A 16,820-nucleotide genomic window follows, 5' to 3' on the forward strand; every position below is an offset into this window, starting at 1 on the left:
AAATATAATTTTTAAAAAACAAATCACAACATCATTAAAAAATATTTCTTTAATCATAAAGTAAAAAAACAAGAAAAAAAAAAAGCGGAGCAAGAGGACTAGTATTATCTTTAAATAAATAATATATCGGGAGAAAGTCTTGGGAGACAAAGCATTTTCCTTTGTAAAAACGCATTACTGCCTCCTCTACTGTTTCTGTATTGGATAAAACCGAATAATTTTTTTTCTTGGATCAGTTACGAATTTTTCCTTGACTACTGTTCTTCCAATAACCATCCCTCAGCATGTATTGCAAAAGCCTCCTTAGAAAATTACCTAATCCAAATTTGGCATTGGCATTTACTGCATGATCATAATTAAGAGTAGCCCGAGAATAATCTAAATATATTACAACTATCTATACAAAGTGTAAAATTGATATTTCTCATTTTGATTTATAAAATAACGTTAAGTATGATTAAAATTGATAAAATTTAAAAATAAAGTATTACAATTAATCATATGCCTACCAAAATTGTATTGTACCATACCAATTCAATCTTGGGTGTACTTATGGTTTTTAATTTTTAAAATTAGATTCTCTAAATTAAGTTTTAATTTATAAAAAGAGAGTGATAGATATAAAAGTGGATTGTAATATTTATCACTCATCGTAATCTAATAAACTAGTGTTTGAGCATATATATATATATATATATATATATATATAATTAGGGCAGAGTACATAGGAGAGTGAGCAGGTCGTGACAAACCGACCAATTATGCCATATGTGTCGGGCTTGCCAAGGAGTGCGAAAAAACACCATGTTTTCCGGGTTACCATTCAATGCTAACTGATAGGATGGAAAGGAATCGAGGGGACCGACCGTCGCTGATGAGAACCGGTTGCCGGAGTCCAAAACTGGTGGAGAATCAGTCGGCCAATAGTAGGAAACCGACCTTTGATACTTTGAGCTCTTAAAGGTGGGTTTAATCCTATTTACAGATTCTATTTTCATTCCTTATGATTATCCACTCAAATACATAAGATATAGAAGAAAGATGTGAGAAAAGGAAGGTGAGACTCACAATATAAATTCTGGACAGCCTATTTTACTAGCATTCATGAATTACTTCAAATAAGTGCTCACTTATCAAATCCATCCATAGCAGCTATCATCAGCCAGAAAGCAAAAGCAGAAGATGCCCCACCCATAGTCTGTTGACCAAGAATTTGTTTGTGAATTTCCATGTGCAACTCTGGTGCCTAAGAACAATAAACATATATATCGAATTAATATGAAAAATCATGGCAAAAATCAATTGACACTTTGGTTTATGAGTTAAATAGTTAGGTTATTTGAAGTAGAAAGGATATCTGTAGGGGCAACACAATCCCAATCTCCACCGCACTCATGCATGGTCCAATTCCACATCTTTTTTTTTTTTTTTTTCACATTACCTAGCTCCACTCAATACATGTACAAACTACTAAATCAAAAAAACACCCAAACAAGAAAAAGAGTGAAAGGGTGCTCACAATCATCACACCAAGTGACAAGTTCTCGTACAACTGGTTACTGGTTACAACAAATTTCAGACACCCCATTACAACACTTTTGCAACCATAGTTCATAACCTTGAAACATAGTTATGTTCCACTCGCTCTTCTAGTAAAATCTAGTCAAAATTGCCATATGGGTTAATGGAATCCAAACTGTTCTTACAGTTACACTTACATTTTGCTGACAAAATGGACTTGAAAAAAACTAAACCCTATATTTCCAATTAAGTGAGGCTAGTGGAAAGAAAGCCCCAACCACATTATTTAACAAGGGATAAATTATGTTTGCACATTGTCAACACTCGCTACAATATTGGTTTGATCGATCATGCGTTCCTTAACTATCATTACACTATCAAATCCAGACCAACAATTGGCAATGATTTTTAATCTCCATGCTTCAAGTTTTACAGAAGGAAACAAAACCATATGAACAACACCATAGGCATGAAGTCCATCAAGAATTTATAGCTGAAACTGAAACGTTATCATAAAATAAGAAGCTAAAAAATAGAAAAAAAAAAAAAAAAACACATACCAAGCTCTTCATATATTAGGCTTCAGGTATGATATGTACAAAATGCATGTCAAGATACACAGTGCCATCTCTCCACAAATGTACCACCTAAGGTTTTGAGACAAAAACAAATAATTCCTTAGTTGAAATGCCTGTAGAGCATGTTTTTCAGTCATCATCTATGTGCTTCAATTTTTTTAGTAATTTTAACTTTTAAGCATTCAAGACTAGCTAAGATCCAATAAAACAAGGTTGAATGAGGCAACATCCTCATAACGTTTACCTGAAAAAGAATTTCTCTTCTGTTGCCTACAATGGCACCTGCAAATGAGTCCAAATGCATAGTTTATAATCACTAGAAAGATTGATGTATTTCCATTCACAAATACTAATCCTAGAAAAACATCTAAGGTTCTAACTTAGTCCTTGATGTTCATAAAGTTGTGACATAGCGGAAGCTAGATAAAATAAAACAAAGGAAGATTTGTGTCTACCAGAGATAAACAAAGGAGCAAACAGCACAAACTTTTATTATTAAATCATTCGTCCCTCTCTCTTACAATGGAGATCAATATATATCTATCCAAGAAAGTAAAGATATTGCTTTAAAAGGAAAATTAACGACAAACTAGGAAGGAAATAAATTAAGTTGACTTAATCCATTTTAAATTGTTCTCATTAGTCAAATATCAAAGCTGATATGTGTCTGGGTTCATAAAAATTAGGAAATATGACAAAATAAGATGCATTTCTAAAAGGTTTAGAAAGTAGCATATCAAGATCATTCTGCTGATTACTCTCATCAATATCCTTAAAACAAACAAACGATAAGGTTAGAGAAAGAAAAGTAAAATGCAGGTAAAAAAACTACATCGAAACACAGTTCCTTTTGACTTTCTTCTAACATAGGAAGTGCAATAGCACGATCCATATCTTCATTCTGGCTCTCTGCCCACATGTCCTACATATTCCCCACATAAACATTATACAAGGAGGACCATATCAAAGAAAAGATATTGTAAAACATCATATAAATTGAGTATACCGTCTACTGGGAAATGGTAAGCCAAATCTGTTAACGAGGAAGCTGAGAGGGGTGGTCGTGGTGGTTGCTTGGTGTGGAGTGGTGGCTCGGGAGGAGCACAGTGGTGCTGGGGAGAGCTGGTGGTCATGGGTTGCGAACAGAGCTAGGGAGAGAGGGAGGGCCTCGGCTGTTGGGCTGGGCGTGGAGGAGAAGGGGGCTCCGACGGAGAACTGGCGACGACGTCGACGTGTGGGTGGTGGCGAACAGCGCCCCTAGTGGCGGCAATATAGAGAAATCAGAGAGAGAGAGAGAGAGGTGAGGCTAGATTCGGGGAGGAAAGAGATCGGCGGGGGGCTGGGGGAGAAGGAGGGGGTGGCCGTTGAGGTGAGGTGGCGGTGGCGTGGTGGGGTCGTTGGCGCCGGACAATGCTTACCGGTGTGGGTTGTGCTCGAGAAAGGATGAGTTGGGGAGAGAGAAGGGGAGGGAGGGGGGAACGGCTGGAGGGAAATGAATGGAGGACGAGTGGGCAATTTAATTTTATTAGCTTTTGGTGGCGTCTTAATCTCGCCGCAAATACCTCAAACCTCGCCAGGAAAAGTCATTAAACGAAAACAATATCGATCCAATTTCTCTTTTGCGGCGAATAAAAGTCACCGGAAAAACACTTACAGTGAATTCGATTGACAGTTTTAAACTTCGTGCTAAATTCAGCGGCGAAATTTAAATTCGTAGCAAATAAGTAGTATTTGCAGCGAATACTTTTGCGACGATTTTAAAATCGCTGGAAATAATCTTTTTTAGCAATTTTTAAACATAAAAAATTGCTGCAAATGACCACTTTCACAATTGCAGCGATTAACTAACCGTCGCAAAAAAAAAAAAAAAAAAAAAATCGGCAAATTTTTCGTCACAAAAATTGACAATTTGCTACAAAAGATCAATTTAATATTTGCGGTGAAATTATCCGTTATAAAAAGTATAAAAATCGCCGCAAAAAACCATTTTCCAACTTGATGTAAAAAAATCACGTCAATGTAAAAAAACGCCACAATTAAAGGTTATTGCGGCGATTTTATTTTCAATAAACATAAAATCGCCGCAAAAAACCTTATTTCTTATAGTAGTGATGATATTAGAAAATACCGCATGTCAAATATACTAGTAGACCAGTTGGGTTGAGATCATAATTAGAATTCTAGGTTGCGGATAAAGTTCGAATTTAAAGATATGATAAATACAGCATGAGTACGTCGAATTATGTCCGATCGACCAAAATACATCATATATATATATATATATATATATACCAGAATGATCTGCATGTTCCGTCGACGGTGAAATCTTATTGATATTGCCAACGGTGATAAATTGGAGCCAATTAACTTGAAATACGTACAAACCAATTAAACCCGACACAGAACAATCATGCATGCATGGCTGGCTGGCCTATACTTAATTGACCGGGCAGTTAGGAATTTGAAAAAGGGAAAATAATCGTTAGGCAAACCAAGTCGGACCTACAATTTATTCAATTTGTTCAGTACAACTTTGGCCCCCAATATATGTGTATATATGTATTTATATGATTTTTTCATTTTCTTCCTCTCTTTTTATCCCCCCCTGATTGGCATTAACGTCAGTACTCATGCATGCAACGTCATCCTAAATTTATAAGCCCCCAACCGTGGTTGTGTTTCGCTTCTCTTGACTTTCAATATACGTCCAATTATATCATGTTTCTTTCAAAAAAATATACTTCCAACTAAATCATGTCGGACAGTTTTGATCAGTCTAACCATACGAATTGCTTTGCTCAAGAGATCAACGTAAGCAACCAGCTTGCTATATATATATATATATATATATATATATATAGCAGTACTACTGCATGCGTACAAGATGTAATTAATTATTAATGCTTCTAAAGCCAATTGGTTAACAAAATAAAAATTAATAAGGTTTTTGATAAATATTATTGAGCAATAGTTATATATGACGCGCGTTAGTCCTGCACAAATCAATTGTAATCATGACAATTTAAAAAATGTAAAAGAGATAGAGGCTGATGAAGAAAAATAACCATAATTAAGAAATCTGCATATATGCCTTGTTAAATAAATGTTATTTTTTGTTTTTCTTAACGTAGCTTTATTTTTATTTTTTTGTTTTTTAGACTAGAAATTCTAATTAGCATTTGCATTTATTTATTTATTTCATGATATTCCAGTAGCTAGCTAGGTCACTTGATCCCGGAAAGGATAACGAGTATGAGGAGGCATAGGGAAGGCAAAGGTGCATGCATGGGGGCTGACAAAACCACGTTCCCCTCGGTTGGTCTCCGCAACATTTCCTAGCATTTGCAGGTGCGAAGTGGGTTGTTCTCGATCCGATTGTCTTCCAACACGTGGCATGTTTGGAGGTCGGGGGCCACGAAATCATAGGGCATGCATGCTTGTTTGGGGTCTGTCTCGTCAATGCCACGTTTTTTTTTTTCCAGTTAATCCTACGTTAAATTTTATGATTAGAGAAATAAGTTTGATGTTAAGAAGTAGGTATGGTTTTTATTAATTACATGTATGGACTTATTCAATGAATTAGTGTTCTGGGTTTTTTTTTTTTTTTTAAAATTTATAAATATAGCACTTTTTTATTTTTTTAATCCTAATGACAGCAGCTTAGACGAGAGAATAATTCTGATCTTTTGTTATTATACGAATGAAAGAGACCCGCGGGGGGTTGGAAATATTTTCCTGGCCAGCCAGACAATAGTATTAGTCGCTCTCAAAAACTAAGAAGAAATTAACCTCGTTTTTTTACAGATGAAATTAGATAAATTAAGATTAAAGTTAAAAGTTAAATAAAATATTATTAAAATATATATTTTTAATATTATTTTTATTTTAAAATTTAAAAAAGTTGAATTATTTATTTTATTTTATTTTATGTAAAAATTTTAAAAAATTATAATTATAAGATAAGAGGAATTAAAATGAATTGCGAAAAAAGCCAACTTTTGAAGAATTCACTCGATAGGCTGCAAAAGTAGTAGTAGTATAGTACTTGATCATCTCCTCATGAGGTGCTAATTTGCTGGGGTAGCCTGCCCATGACATTCTCTTCTCCTGCATCTTGTCTTTAGTACCTAAGCTCACGTACGCTAGATCTCCATAATGTCCGAGTGATCATCTAAGCAATTAACATAAAATAAAATTAATTATTTGCAATTAAAATACTATAAATAAACTTCCTTGCATGTGAGCCGATACATAAAATTATGTTTATTTATTTTTAATAATAAAGGAATATTATTACCCATATATAATATATAATTGTATCAACCCTCATTCATATGCATGTAGAAGCATTGGCTATTTTCTTTTATTTTGTGATCTTTTAGTACTCTTTTTGTGGTTGGTTCAGAATTAAATAAGTTGGATCAAAGCCAAAGGTTAAGACATTGAAGTTGAGTTTTTTAGGCTTCATGACCCACGTCGTACAGGCATATTTGGACGTATGCTCATGTTGTTTTCTACTGATCGATATTCCTTATCGTATTGGAGGGTCCTCCTTAATTTAATGCTCTCGAGTACTTTTCATTCATTTCTGTATGGTAGCTCAAGGATTAGCTCTGATGAACTTTCATTTCATAATCAGATGAAGGTGTGAAGCAGAGCCAAAATGGCTGAAAAGCCACCAATAAAATGAACTCTCATCTCGTGCTTCAGGCAAGCATTTATTCGAAGGATATTGGATTCCTGGTCTGAATCGGATAGGAGCAGTTGAAATTGAAAGATGATGGATACTTTTCAGTATTTTGCATCGATCCGTTGCCATCAATTCCTACTTTTTCCCAGAGGATTTTTCTTCATGTTGTTTTCGATTCCAGGATACAGATCATAGGAACTTAAAAATTAGAAACGAAAGCTTACGACAGTTTTAAATCAATTTGCATGGGTTGATGTGGCTAAGATATATTTTCGTGTGATTGGACAACTTCTTAAATCATGCACCTTTGATCTCCTCAATTAATCTGTGCTAATTAATTAATTAATTGTTGATGAGTGAGAATCCTTATCCACTGGGGTGAATGCAACCTCTCGATGGATCAGTACGGCCTTTTGTGTTTGATCGTAAAAGGGACTCATCTGTCCAATTTAATGCCCTAATCTAACAAAGCCTGTGTTCTAAGAATGCAAATTAATTATTGTTCAGAATTTAATTTAAGATATGAAGTTTATAAAGTGATAAATGATATTTTTCTATTTTTAATACAACTGTCCATTTAGATAATAAGTATAACTGTCATACCAATAATTAGAAATAATAAAATTTATGATAGAAAATAACATCTCTCTTTGAAATTATGTTTGGAAAAAAGGTAAACCATAAAACTACAATTTTATAATTTTATATCCTATTTAAATAATAATAATCATCTTTATAAGTGGAAGATGAGACCCCCGCTTTTGGATTGAGAAATGAGATGAGATGATTTTAAATGAGTTAAATAAAATATTATTATAATATTATTTTTTAATATTATTATTATTTTGAGATTTGAAAAAATTGAATTGTTTATTATATTTTATATGGAAATTTGAGAAAGTCGTAATGATGAAATAAGATGAGATGAGTTGAGATAACTTCTCAATCCAAATGAGAAAGTTAGGCCTTATTTGGGTACACAAATCATCTCATATAATCATTACAACTTTCTCAAATTCTCACATAAAATATAATAAATAATTTAACTATTTCAAATTCTCAAATAAAAATTATATTTTAGTAATATTTTGTTTAATTTTCATATCATCTCATTTTATCTGTATAACCAAACAAGGCATTAATCATATAAAATCTCCAAAATAATTATCATATATATCGTTCATTTGGCAAAGAAATATAAACTATTATGATGGAGAAAAATAACCATGCCATCTGTTGAAATATACACATTTACCTGGCTTTACAATCATTAGCCACTTTTTTATTTTTTATTTTTCTAAAAATGTAGTTTTACGATATTACCCTGTCGAGTAGGTTTGGTCATGCTCACCTTCGACACAACGGGACAACAAGAGCCAATTATTATAGTTCTCCCTGTTTTGAGTGCATGTGCCAATTAGTTCAAGACAAATGTAATTTTTAAGAACAGCAAAACGTAGCACATGATCCAACAACTACCTCGTCTGCTAAGGCCTCATTTTGTTAAGCATTCCACGAGATGAGATATTTTATTGAAAATAAAATAAAATATTATTTTAATATAATTTTTTAATATAATTTTTATTTTAAAATTTAAAAAAATTATATTTTTTATTATATTTTGTGTTGAAATTTAAAAAAATTATTATAATTAGATGAAATGAGATGAGATGAAATAATTTAATTTTGTGTAACCATATAAGCCCTTAAGTTTAACAACCCAGCAAGTTAATGCAACTTTACCAACCAACCAAAAACAGAGCATCCAAAATTGAATTTAAATTGGAGAGCTTTATTTGTAATTTATTTACTTGTTTATATACTTGTTGAGAGTAATTCCTTCAAAAATTACAACACCCTCCTGGTACATCACTTTTAACCACATTGAAGTACCTGTTCCCTCCCTGCACACAATTTCTGTAAATACGTCTGTAATCTGATTAAAGAGAACAATATCACGAATTCTTCCACTTTGCACCAGAATTCACCAGTTTGATATAAGCGTTTTTAAAATCTTCAAAGAACATATTCTCACTTTCAGCATACTTTGTGATCCATCTGCAGATTTAAAGATGTTTCCCTTCAGTTAAGTACCAAAAAAATAAAGAAGATATTGCACCAGAAAAAAAAAAAAAAAAAGACCATATTAAAATTGTCAAACCAATTTCGACAACCTAGGATTTCAAACCAAAGTGAGGTGGAAGTACTTTCTAATTATAAAAAACAAATGCATGGCTATCTACAGTTCATAGATTATTTGCATTGTTTGCTATCGTTTTGCACCATACCTAGTTGTCAGCATGCATCTATTTTATATTTCATGCCACCTGACCATATTTATAACATTTTGTGGAACAAGCACATATCCTACTATAGCTCTTGAGTGCTCAGCAAAATAGGGAAACTGTGAAACAGTGCAGGTCACAAGGGAAGCTCAAAAGGTTTTTGAAAGACAGAACCTTAAGCACTCATCATCGTCGGCAATTGCATGATCCGAAGGAAGCCCAATCATGCCACCTAGATGCAAAAGAACAGAATCAATAGATGAATAATTAGAGAAAATGATGACAAGAAAATTGCTGACATTGAGGTTTAGCATGTATACAGATTGTTAAAGACAAAATAGTGAATAAAACAACCCCATCTGGCTCCTCTCTTTCACTCATACCTAATGTAACATGCAGTAATCTTAATCATTTACAAAGGCTGGATACTAGCCAGTAGCTTAAGCTAATAATGAAGCATATGTCAGGATTTAAAAAAACAAAAGAATGAATTAGTACACAAATATCTCAGGCCAAGAGGAAAAGCCAATGGTAATTAGAACAAAACGAATATTATCTCAGTTATCTACCTGAAGACTTCCATGGCTTCTGAAGAAGAATTTTAAAGTATGCATTGTCAAAAACAGTTGGATTTCCAAAACCTTTATTTCCAACAGTATGGGCTCCAGACAGAGCAACAAGATCTTGTGTTCTGCACAAAAAATCAATAGTCAGGTTGCTCCAACTAGGACATCAATGAAGTTAGGCCTATATATAAACTTACGTTAAGCCTTTTCTTTGAAAGCACTGCTTCAAACTAAGAGCATCCAGAGATTCTTGAGGAAGTTTCCCTTCTGGATCAGGCTCCCTAGTAAGAACAAGTAACTAGTAAAATTATGAGCAATTCGTCCATAAATAGATACTGCCGAATTTTATTAAATGCTGAAAAAATTAAAATTTATGATTCTTCAATATAAAAAGTAGTCATAAGTGTTAAACAACTCAAATACTCATTTAAAAAAGGAGCCTGAGTAATTTCCTGAAGCATCTTGAGATATTGAGTGGACTTGATTTCAGCTTTCTTCGATGTCATATATATTAAGGTGAAAAAGTTAGCCTCTTACATTGAATCTAGTCTGCCTAACGGTACTGGAATTGTTGGACCTCCACATACCGAAACTGCTTCAGCTCCTGCCACAGCAATCATGTCTGCCCATGATGCTAATAATTGAAAAATCCAAAACATGTTAGCAGGCACCACAATATTCTTTTAATAATGAAACCTTTAAGTATTAGCATCTCCGACAACAACCTGGACGTATCGCATCCACTTCAGTCTTTGCTTTATCTAGAATCTAAAGAATATTCATATGCTGGGTGTTAGCTGGTCAGAAACCATCTGAGTTATCCGGTGAGGATTTATGTTTGCATTCAAGAAACTCAAGAGAAATAAATTTCACATGGAAAATGAAAAAGAGGACGTGTATAGATACGTGTATAGATACATACATGTGTGCAATATATGACTGCTTATAAGTAAAAAAGTTGTGAAAGATAGTAAAAGGCATGTGTGAGTGTGAGTGTGAGTGTGAGTGTGAGTGAGTGTGTGTGTGTGTGTGTGAGAGAGAGAGAGAGAGAGCATGCCTTCACAGGCTTTTTAAGACCCACATTTTCTGGTCTATCAAGTTCATACACAATGGAACCATTCATGCCACCTGCAGTTATAATAAGAATACATGGTAAATGTAGATAAGACTACATAAATAATAAAATCAGTAATTGTCTTTTATATTGGTATCAGCTAACAGAGCAGAATTTAACTCAACTCAACAGAGCCTACTAGAAATTAGTCACTCAGAGGTCTTTTCTGTTATCAATCCAACTGAAATTCAAACACTCACTGGTATTTGCAGCATGTTCCAGTTATGAATATGAACATTAAGGTGAAAGAGATGAATTTTGAATATAAAAAGCTGAAAGCTCTGCTATAGATGGCACGTAGTATTTGGAAATATTTCTTCTGTTAATAGCGTATGGGTTTAGCCAGGTACCTATCATGAATACCACATTCTTGATATCAAAATTAAGGGCACCACAGATACGTTTTGGACATATGCGTGAGTATCACGAGTCGCTCATTGTTGACAGAATAATGAAAATAAAAAGCATGGCCCATTCTTTATACCGTTCACAAACCTTAGACTTCAGCCTCCATTAAACACACCAAACAGCCCTGATTTCCCTTGCCGGAAATAAAATAAGGAAAATCAGCCATTCAGATTCAATCTTTTCCAGAAGCCTACTTTGAACCATTAAAGCATCTAATTCTTTTCCCCATAATTGAAAACCAATTTACCCAGGAAAGTTCTCTTTGCTGCCATCCCACGGCAGTTATAACATGATTCCTACCCGTCAGGATATATATCCGGTGACTAATTATAATTCAGACTCATAATTTATTTGAAGACAATCAGATAGGTAAAATTTACACTAAAAAAAGAAAGAAGCATAAGGTATTCTCCTAGTAAGCATCATGCACATTATATTATCACTCTAGAAGGCAATTTACCAAGATCATTTTCTCGAAATTAATACCTGAATTGTCATCCATATCAAAGGTTCCCGCGTCATGAAAAACCAGACGAAGTACACCAGCGGCATTTCCTTTAGACAAAACCTTCCTCACCTCTTCCGTCATGAGCAGATATTCACTTGTAGGCAGGCTTCAATGTATATGGAGAGCATCGAGAAAAACAAAAACGAAAACAGAATCTCGTCAGAGAGAAACATACTTACACGATTCTATAACATATTATTAGGCAGTTTAACTACTCTCTCCACCCGACAAATTCATAAATTGAACGTATGATAGAACCCAATAACACGTAAATAAAAGAATGAAAGTGGGAATTCCAAGTTCCACTAACCCATCCGCCTTAGCGACAAAGCCGTCCAACGATGGTTCATTCAAAAGAAGAATAGTCGGTAGTGTTGCTACAAATGCAAGCGCTCTCCTTCTACTTGAAACACAAAAGCGATTTCGAGCTGTAATATAAAGCAATAAAGGGAAAAAATCAAGATGTCGTAGTTTAGGACAAAAAAAAAAAAAAGTTTACTTTCATCAAGTAAAGGAAAACAAAAAAGGCTTGCCAGAGCCGGAGTCATTATTATTGGTGGCAATGGCGATGCGTGTGGAAGCTCTAGGCGTACTGGCGCGGGATTCGACCGTTGTGAGCAGGGAACGTTGTGATACAGAGGGAGAAATGAATTTGAATTGGGAGGAGCGAGAGTAGGAAGAAGAGGCGGAGCAAAGGGGAGAGAGGTTGAAGTCGAAGAGAGGTATTAAGGGCGTCATTAGGATACGATCTCTAACGGACGGATGAGAATGAATCATTGCTAGTCTTCACTCCCTGCACTTTGGAAAGGTCGTGGCGATGGCGGTGATTGGATGGGGTTCTGTTTAGGCTAAGGTTGAGGGAGCGAGTAGCGTAGATTGGTGTAGTTCAGCGAAATTCAGTGCCACGCGGATTTTGGCCGCCGAGATTTGGGAATTGAGCTATAATACGAGAATAATATTAAAATAATTTTTAAATAATAGTAAAATATTAGAATTAATATGTTTTACGGAATTTAAAGAAATGAAAAAAAAATATTATAGAATTAAAAATATTATTATAATATAATTTGTTGGAATTATTTTTATTTTGGGATATATTTTGTTTAAAAGTTTGAAAATTTTATAATAATTAAGTAATGATTATATGAAAAAATTTAAAATTTAAAATTAAAAAGTATTTGTGTTTGGGGTATTTAGATATTGAAATGAGATGAGATAATTTGATAATACTTGCTATCCAAACTAGGCCTAAATTTTAAGATATTTATATTTTTAAATTAAAAGTATTAATACACAAAACAATATATACAACGAAGTTTCTACGAATTTGTCTCATTTTATAAATAAACCAAAATTTTTGTTTGATTTTGATTTATTTATTAAAGAAGCTAATATTGAGCAAAAGTACCAGGGTCAGCTCGATTAGTTTCTGGCCCTGCAAATAATCCTCGGACGCATGCATTTTGTAAAAAGCAATGGGCAAGGTGTTTATTCCCTTCGACTAGGTTTGTGGCTAAAACCTCAGCATACATAACTGATGCATCTTCGGTGGATTCTTTTCGGGCTGTTTTGCTCTGTGGATGGTGGAATTGACAGCTTGACATAACGTCTTATATTCACTTCAAATCATGAAATGGAATAACATTCCTGGAATTTGCATTGTTTTAGTCATAATCATCCTTCTCTATTTACAAGCAGAAGCGCTTGAACGAGTGAGAAAGTGCAAGCAATGGCTAGTATCACAAAATTAGAGTATTCTCACAAATATACAGGAACATTAATGTGGAAATTAAGCCATGACAAACTCAACCATGATATCTTCAGTTACTGTTATCTTGGGCCAGAAAGCCGCACTGCAGAAAGATTGGCATCGCCGTTGCCGTCCGATGGTCCGGAGGACGTGCCTTCCTCACTGATTGATTTAAAGAAACCCAGCGGAGAGGAACTTGGAGGCTGAGGAACAGCACAGAGACCTTCAAGCATTTGGACGACTTTGGTCATTGATGGTCTTAGATGCATATCTTCCTGTATGCACCACAATGCAACCTTGGTAGCAGCAAAAACTTTCTCATTTACATCTGTACTTAGCCATGAGTCGAGGATGCCTCTTAGTTTCCCTTCTTCCAACATCTTAAAAGCATAGGATGGGAAATGGGATTTCTCTGAAGTTTCAGTTGGATCAAAGTTTTTTCTTCCCCCAATTATCTCTAACAACACCATCCCATAGCTATAGACATCACTCTTCTCTGATATTGCATAGTTTGTGATCCACTCCGGTGCAAGGTACCCCCTGGTGCCCCTCAGGGTTGTGAAAACATGGCTTTGTTCTCGATTCATTAGCTTAGCTAAACCAAAATCTGAGACTTTGGCGAGGTACTTATCATCAAGAAGCACATTTTCAGGTTTTATATCACAGTGGACAATCTTGGACTCGCAATCTTCATGTAGGTAAGCTAGTCCTTTTGCTGTTCCCAATGCAATATTGAATCTAGTGTCCCAATCCAACAGGAACTCATCCTTATTTTTCCTGAAAATCCATTTATCTAAAGATCCATTTGCCATGTACTCATAAACAAGAAGCCGATGTGTTCCTTCAGCACAGAAGCCTTTAATCCTGACCAAATGGAGATGATGGATGCTTCCAATGATGCTAACTTCTGCTCGAAACTCCTTCTTTCCTTGTCCAATTCCTTCTAACTTCTTCACAGCCAGTCGAGTCCCATCAGGAAGAACCCCTCGGTAAACTGAGCCAAAGCCTCCTTGCCCAAGCTTCACAGAGAAGTTATCAGTTGCAGTTTGAAGATCTCTGTAAGTAAAACGGATTGGCATCCCGGACAAGCCCTCCAAGAAATTATCCTCTTCAGAAGACCCATGAGGAGAGTCGGGCAATTTTTTACTTCTTCTGTAGTATCGAAATCCCACAATAAGCAGACCAACAACGACAATAATAACTGAAATTACTACAACAACAACAACATATGGGAAGCGCTTTTGGCTGCTACCATCTCCTCCAGTATTTACGCCACGGCCTCCATCACTCAAGACCTTAATGTATGAAACGAAGTCAGAACCCTTATTTGAGTTTTGGAAGCCACCTATCCTGTCAAACAGATAGCAATCTCCTGTGCTGTTCTGGAAGAACAAAGCAAGGCATGAGCAGTTACCATCACAGGAGGCTTTGCAACCATTAAAATCAGATTTAGAAGAAGGTGGAAGGAACCCAAGTGCAAAGTAGTTGAGCCCATCCCCAGCATTTACAAGCTCCGTAGAACCCTTGGAGGGATCACACGGAGAGATAATCCCACTGTTGCAAGAATGGGAGGGAAGAACTGAAGGGCATTGGCACTTGTTGTCACTGGAACATATAAAGTACGCATCACAAGGTTCCGGGGTGCTGCAAAGGTCGCTTGGTATTTTTGTTGGTGAAGCACCATTTGACGGCCCATCTTGGAGATCGTAGAAAGAGATAAAGCCATCATTTCCTAAGACTGCAATCCAAGTGACATTTGAGTCTGTGTTGCCCGAAATAATAAATTGCCACAATAAGACTCTGTTTTTATCATAGAACCTCCATGAACTAGCATTGAGAGATGCAACAGCGACCAAGCCACCATCTTTATTGTCAATCTTTCTGCTGTCCTTTCCCATAGACCAGTAAGGCTGGAGAGTTTGATAACCAGCAGAAAGTATCATGTCGCCTGACTTGATCTCAAGAATATAAGTCAAGTTCTTGGAGTTAGGATTGCTTACAAGTTCAAGTCCTTCAACAAAATCTTGGTTAGATAATAGGGTATCCGTGGGATGACTAAAACTCTGCCAAATTACTGTACTTTCATTCCCAAGCAAAATCAAATTCCCCGAGTCTTGCAATTCCATTGCAGAAACTCCTCTGTCACCAGTTTCTACTGACCAAACCACACTGTCTCCTTTTCGCAAGAACACACTCCCCTTTTCATCGAACACAAAATTATCAGAATTTGCAACTGGGGAACCTCTATCGGCAGACCAGACTACTCTTGAACTCTGCGTGTGAATGATTACTAGTAGAAATAATGTGACATCTGAGGTTGGGTGGAAGCCAAAAGAAAATTGACTGTTGTTCGATAAAAGAAATTTCCCACCATTATCAATATATCTCATCTGAGACGCTTGAAACCCAGGCTGAATTTTTCCAATACTTTGAATGCTAGCAAAACATTTTTCAGACAGAAGGACAACAGAAAACCACACAAAGCCCTTGAAACGAAAGAAACTCCAAGTGTCCATGGCCTACTGTAAGAACTTAATATTCCATTCACCCAAACGTGGGAAAATGGAAAGTCTAGGGAGAAGAATAGAACAATGAAAACAATGAAGTATTGAAAACAGAGGGAGAAAGAGGGGAAGGAGGATTTAAAAAGAGCAACATCGCCCTTCTACCGTTTACAGATGAAGATATAACCGAACCGAAACCCTAAATACAGCGGAAAACAGACTATATGTGGATGGATATGTTCACAATTATCTCAAAGTATCTTCAACTTTTCTATCTACCCAGATCTCTTTTGATCCTAACTTTGACTACAGGGCTTGAAAAGCTCCAAAGTCATAAAATTGAAAAAACAAAACAGGAAACGTCAGCTCAAGCACTACAATTACAGAAAAGTTCTGTCTTTTAGCATCAAAAGGCCAGAAAATAAAGGGCTCTGATAGTGAGAATGAATAGGTGCTGTTCAGTTGGCCATTAATTGAAAACAGAACCGCCCACAGTTAATGGGGGTGCTGTTCTGGCACCTAATGGGGGATCTTTTCACTTAGCCATAAATTGAAAGAAAACCAATCAGTTGAATTAAAGGCTGGGAGAGGAAGGGAAAAGTCACAGTTAATAGATACCACTGACTTGACTCATTTGGCCATGGCACGAGAGAGCATGTTGCAGAAAGCACAGAAAATAATGTCAAAAGAAGTATCAAACACACAACAAGAAGTGGATAAAAGATGGGACACAAACAACGAAAGACTTCAAGTATATACCAGACGGAGGAGTTCTCACCCCATTACGTTGGTGAGATTGAAGGAAAGAAATGAATTTGCGGACATGGATCTCTCAGGATTTTACATCTGTTTCTGCTTCTGTCACAAAGGTTTGGAGATCTGAGATTGGACCGTAT

General features: G+C 35.6%; 2 protein-coding genes across 4 annotated transcripts; both read right to left on the minus strand.

Annotated features, from left to right (window-relative positions):
• Window positions 1–8,622: 8,622 nt before the first annotated feature.
• On the minus strand, window positions 8,623–12,572 carry LOC121260729 (putative L-ascorbate peroxidase 6). 2 transcript variants are annotated; one of them, XM_041162724.1, is made up of 10 exons: window positions 12,204–12,572; window positions 11,981–12,098; window positions 11,649–11,776; window positions 10,698–10,768; window positions 10,366–10,408; window positions 10,178–10,244; window positions 9,838–9,921; window positions 9,644–9,765; window positions 9,249–9,306; window positions 8,623–8,847 (listed from the first exon to the last, which is right to left on the minus strand). In XM_041162724.1, exons 1-10 carry the CDS (start codon window positions 12,445–12,447, stop codon window positions 8,745–8,747), a joined length of 1,038 nt encoding a protein of 345 aa, XP_041018658.1. In that variant the 5' UTR covers window positions 12,448–12,572; the 3' UTR covers window positions 8,623–8,744. The 2 variants fall into 2 exon arrangements, with proteins under 2 accessions (XP_041018658.1, XP_041018657.1); XM_041162723.1 differs by having other exon boundaries at window positions 10,178–10,274; window positions 12,204–12,571.
• Window positions 12,573–13,304: 732 nt separating this feature from the next.
• On the minus strand, window positions 13,305–16,820 carry LOC121261585 (G-type lectin S-receptor-like serine/threonine-protein kinase SD2-5). Of its 2 annotated transcripts, XM_041164021.1 has the most exons (3): window positions 16,661–16,817; window positions 16,543–16,544; window positions 13,305–15,618 (listed from the first exon to the last, which is right to left on the minus strand). In XM_041164021.1, exon 3 carries the CDS (start codon window positions 15,544–15,546, stop codon window positions 13,501–13,503), a length of 2,046 nt encoding a protein of 681 aa, XP_041019955.1. In that variant the 5' UTR covers window positions 15,547–15,618; window positions 16,543–16,544; window positions 16,661–16,817; the 3' UTR covers window positions 13,305–13,500. The 2 variants fall into 2 exon arrangements, with proteins under 2 accessions (XP_041019955.1, XP_041019954.1); XM_041164020.1 differs by having other exon boundaries at window positions 13,305–16,820.

The sequence above is a fragment of the Juglans microcarpa x Juglans regia genome, chromosome 4D (assembly GCF_004785595.1).
Source record: "Juglans microcarpa x Juglans regia isolate MS1-56 chromosome 4D, Jm3101_v1.0, whole genome shotgun sequence".
Classification (NCBI taxonomy): Eukaryota; Viridiplantae; Streptophyta; class Magnoliopsida; order Fagales; family Juglandaceae; genus Juglans; species Juglans microcarpa x Juglans regia.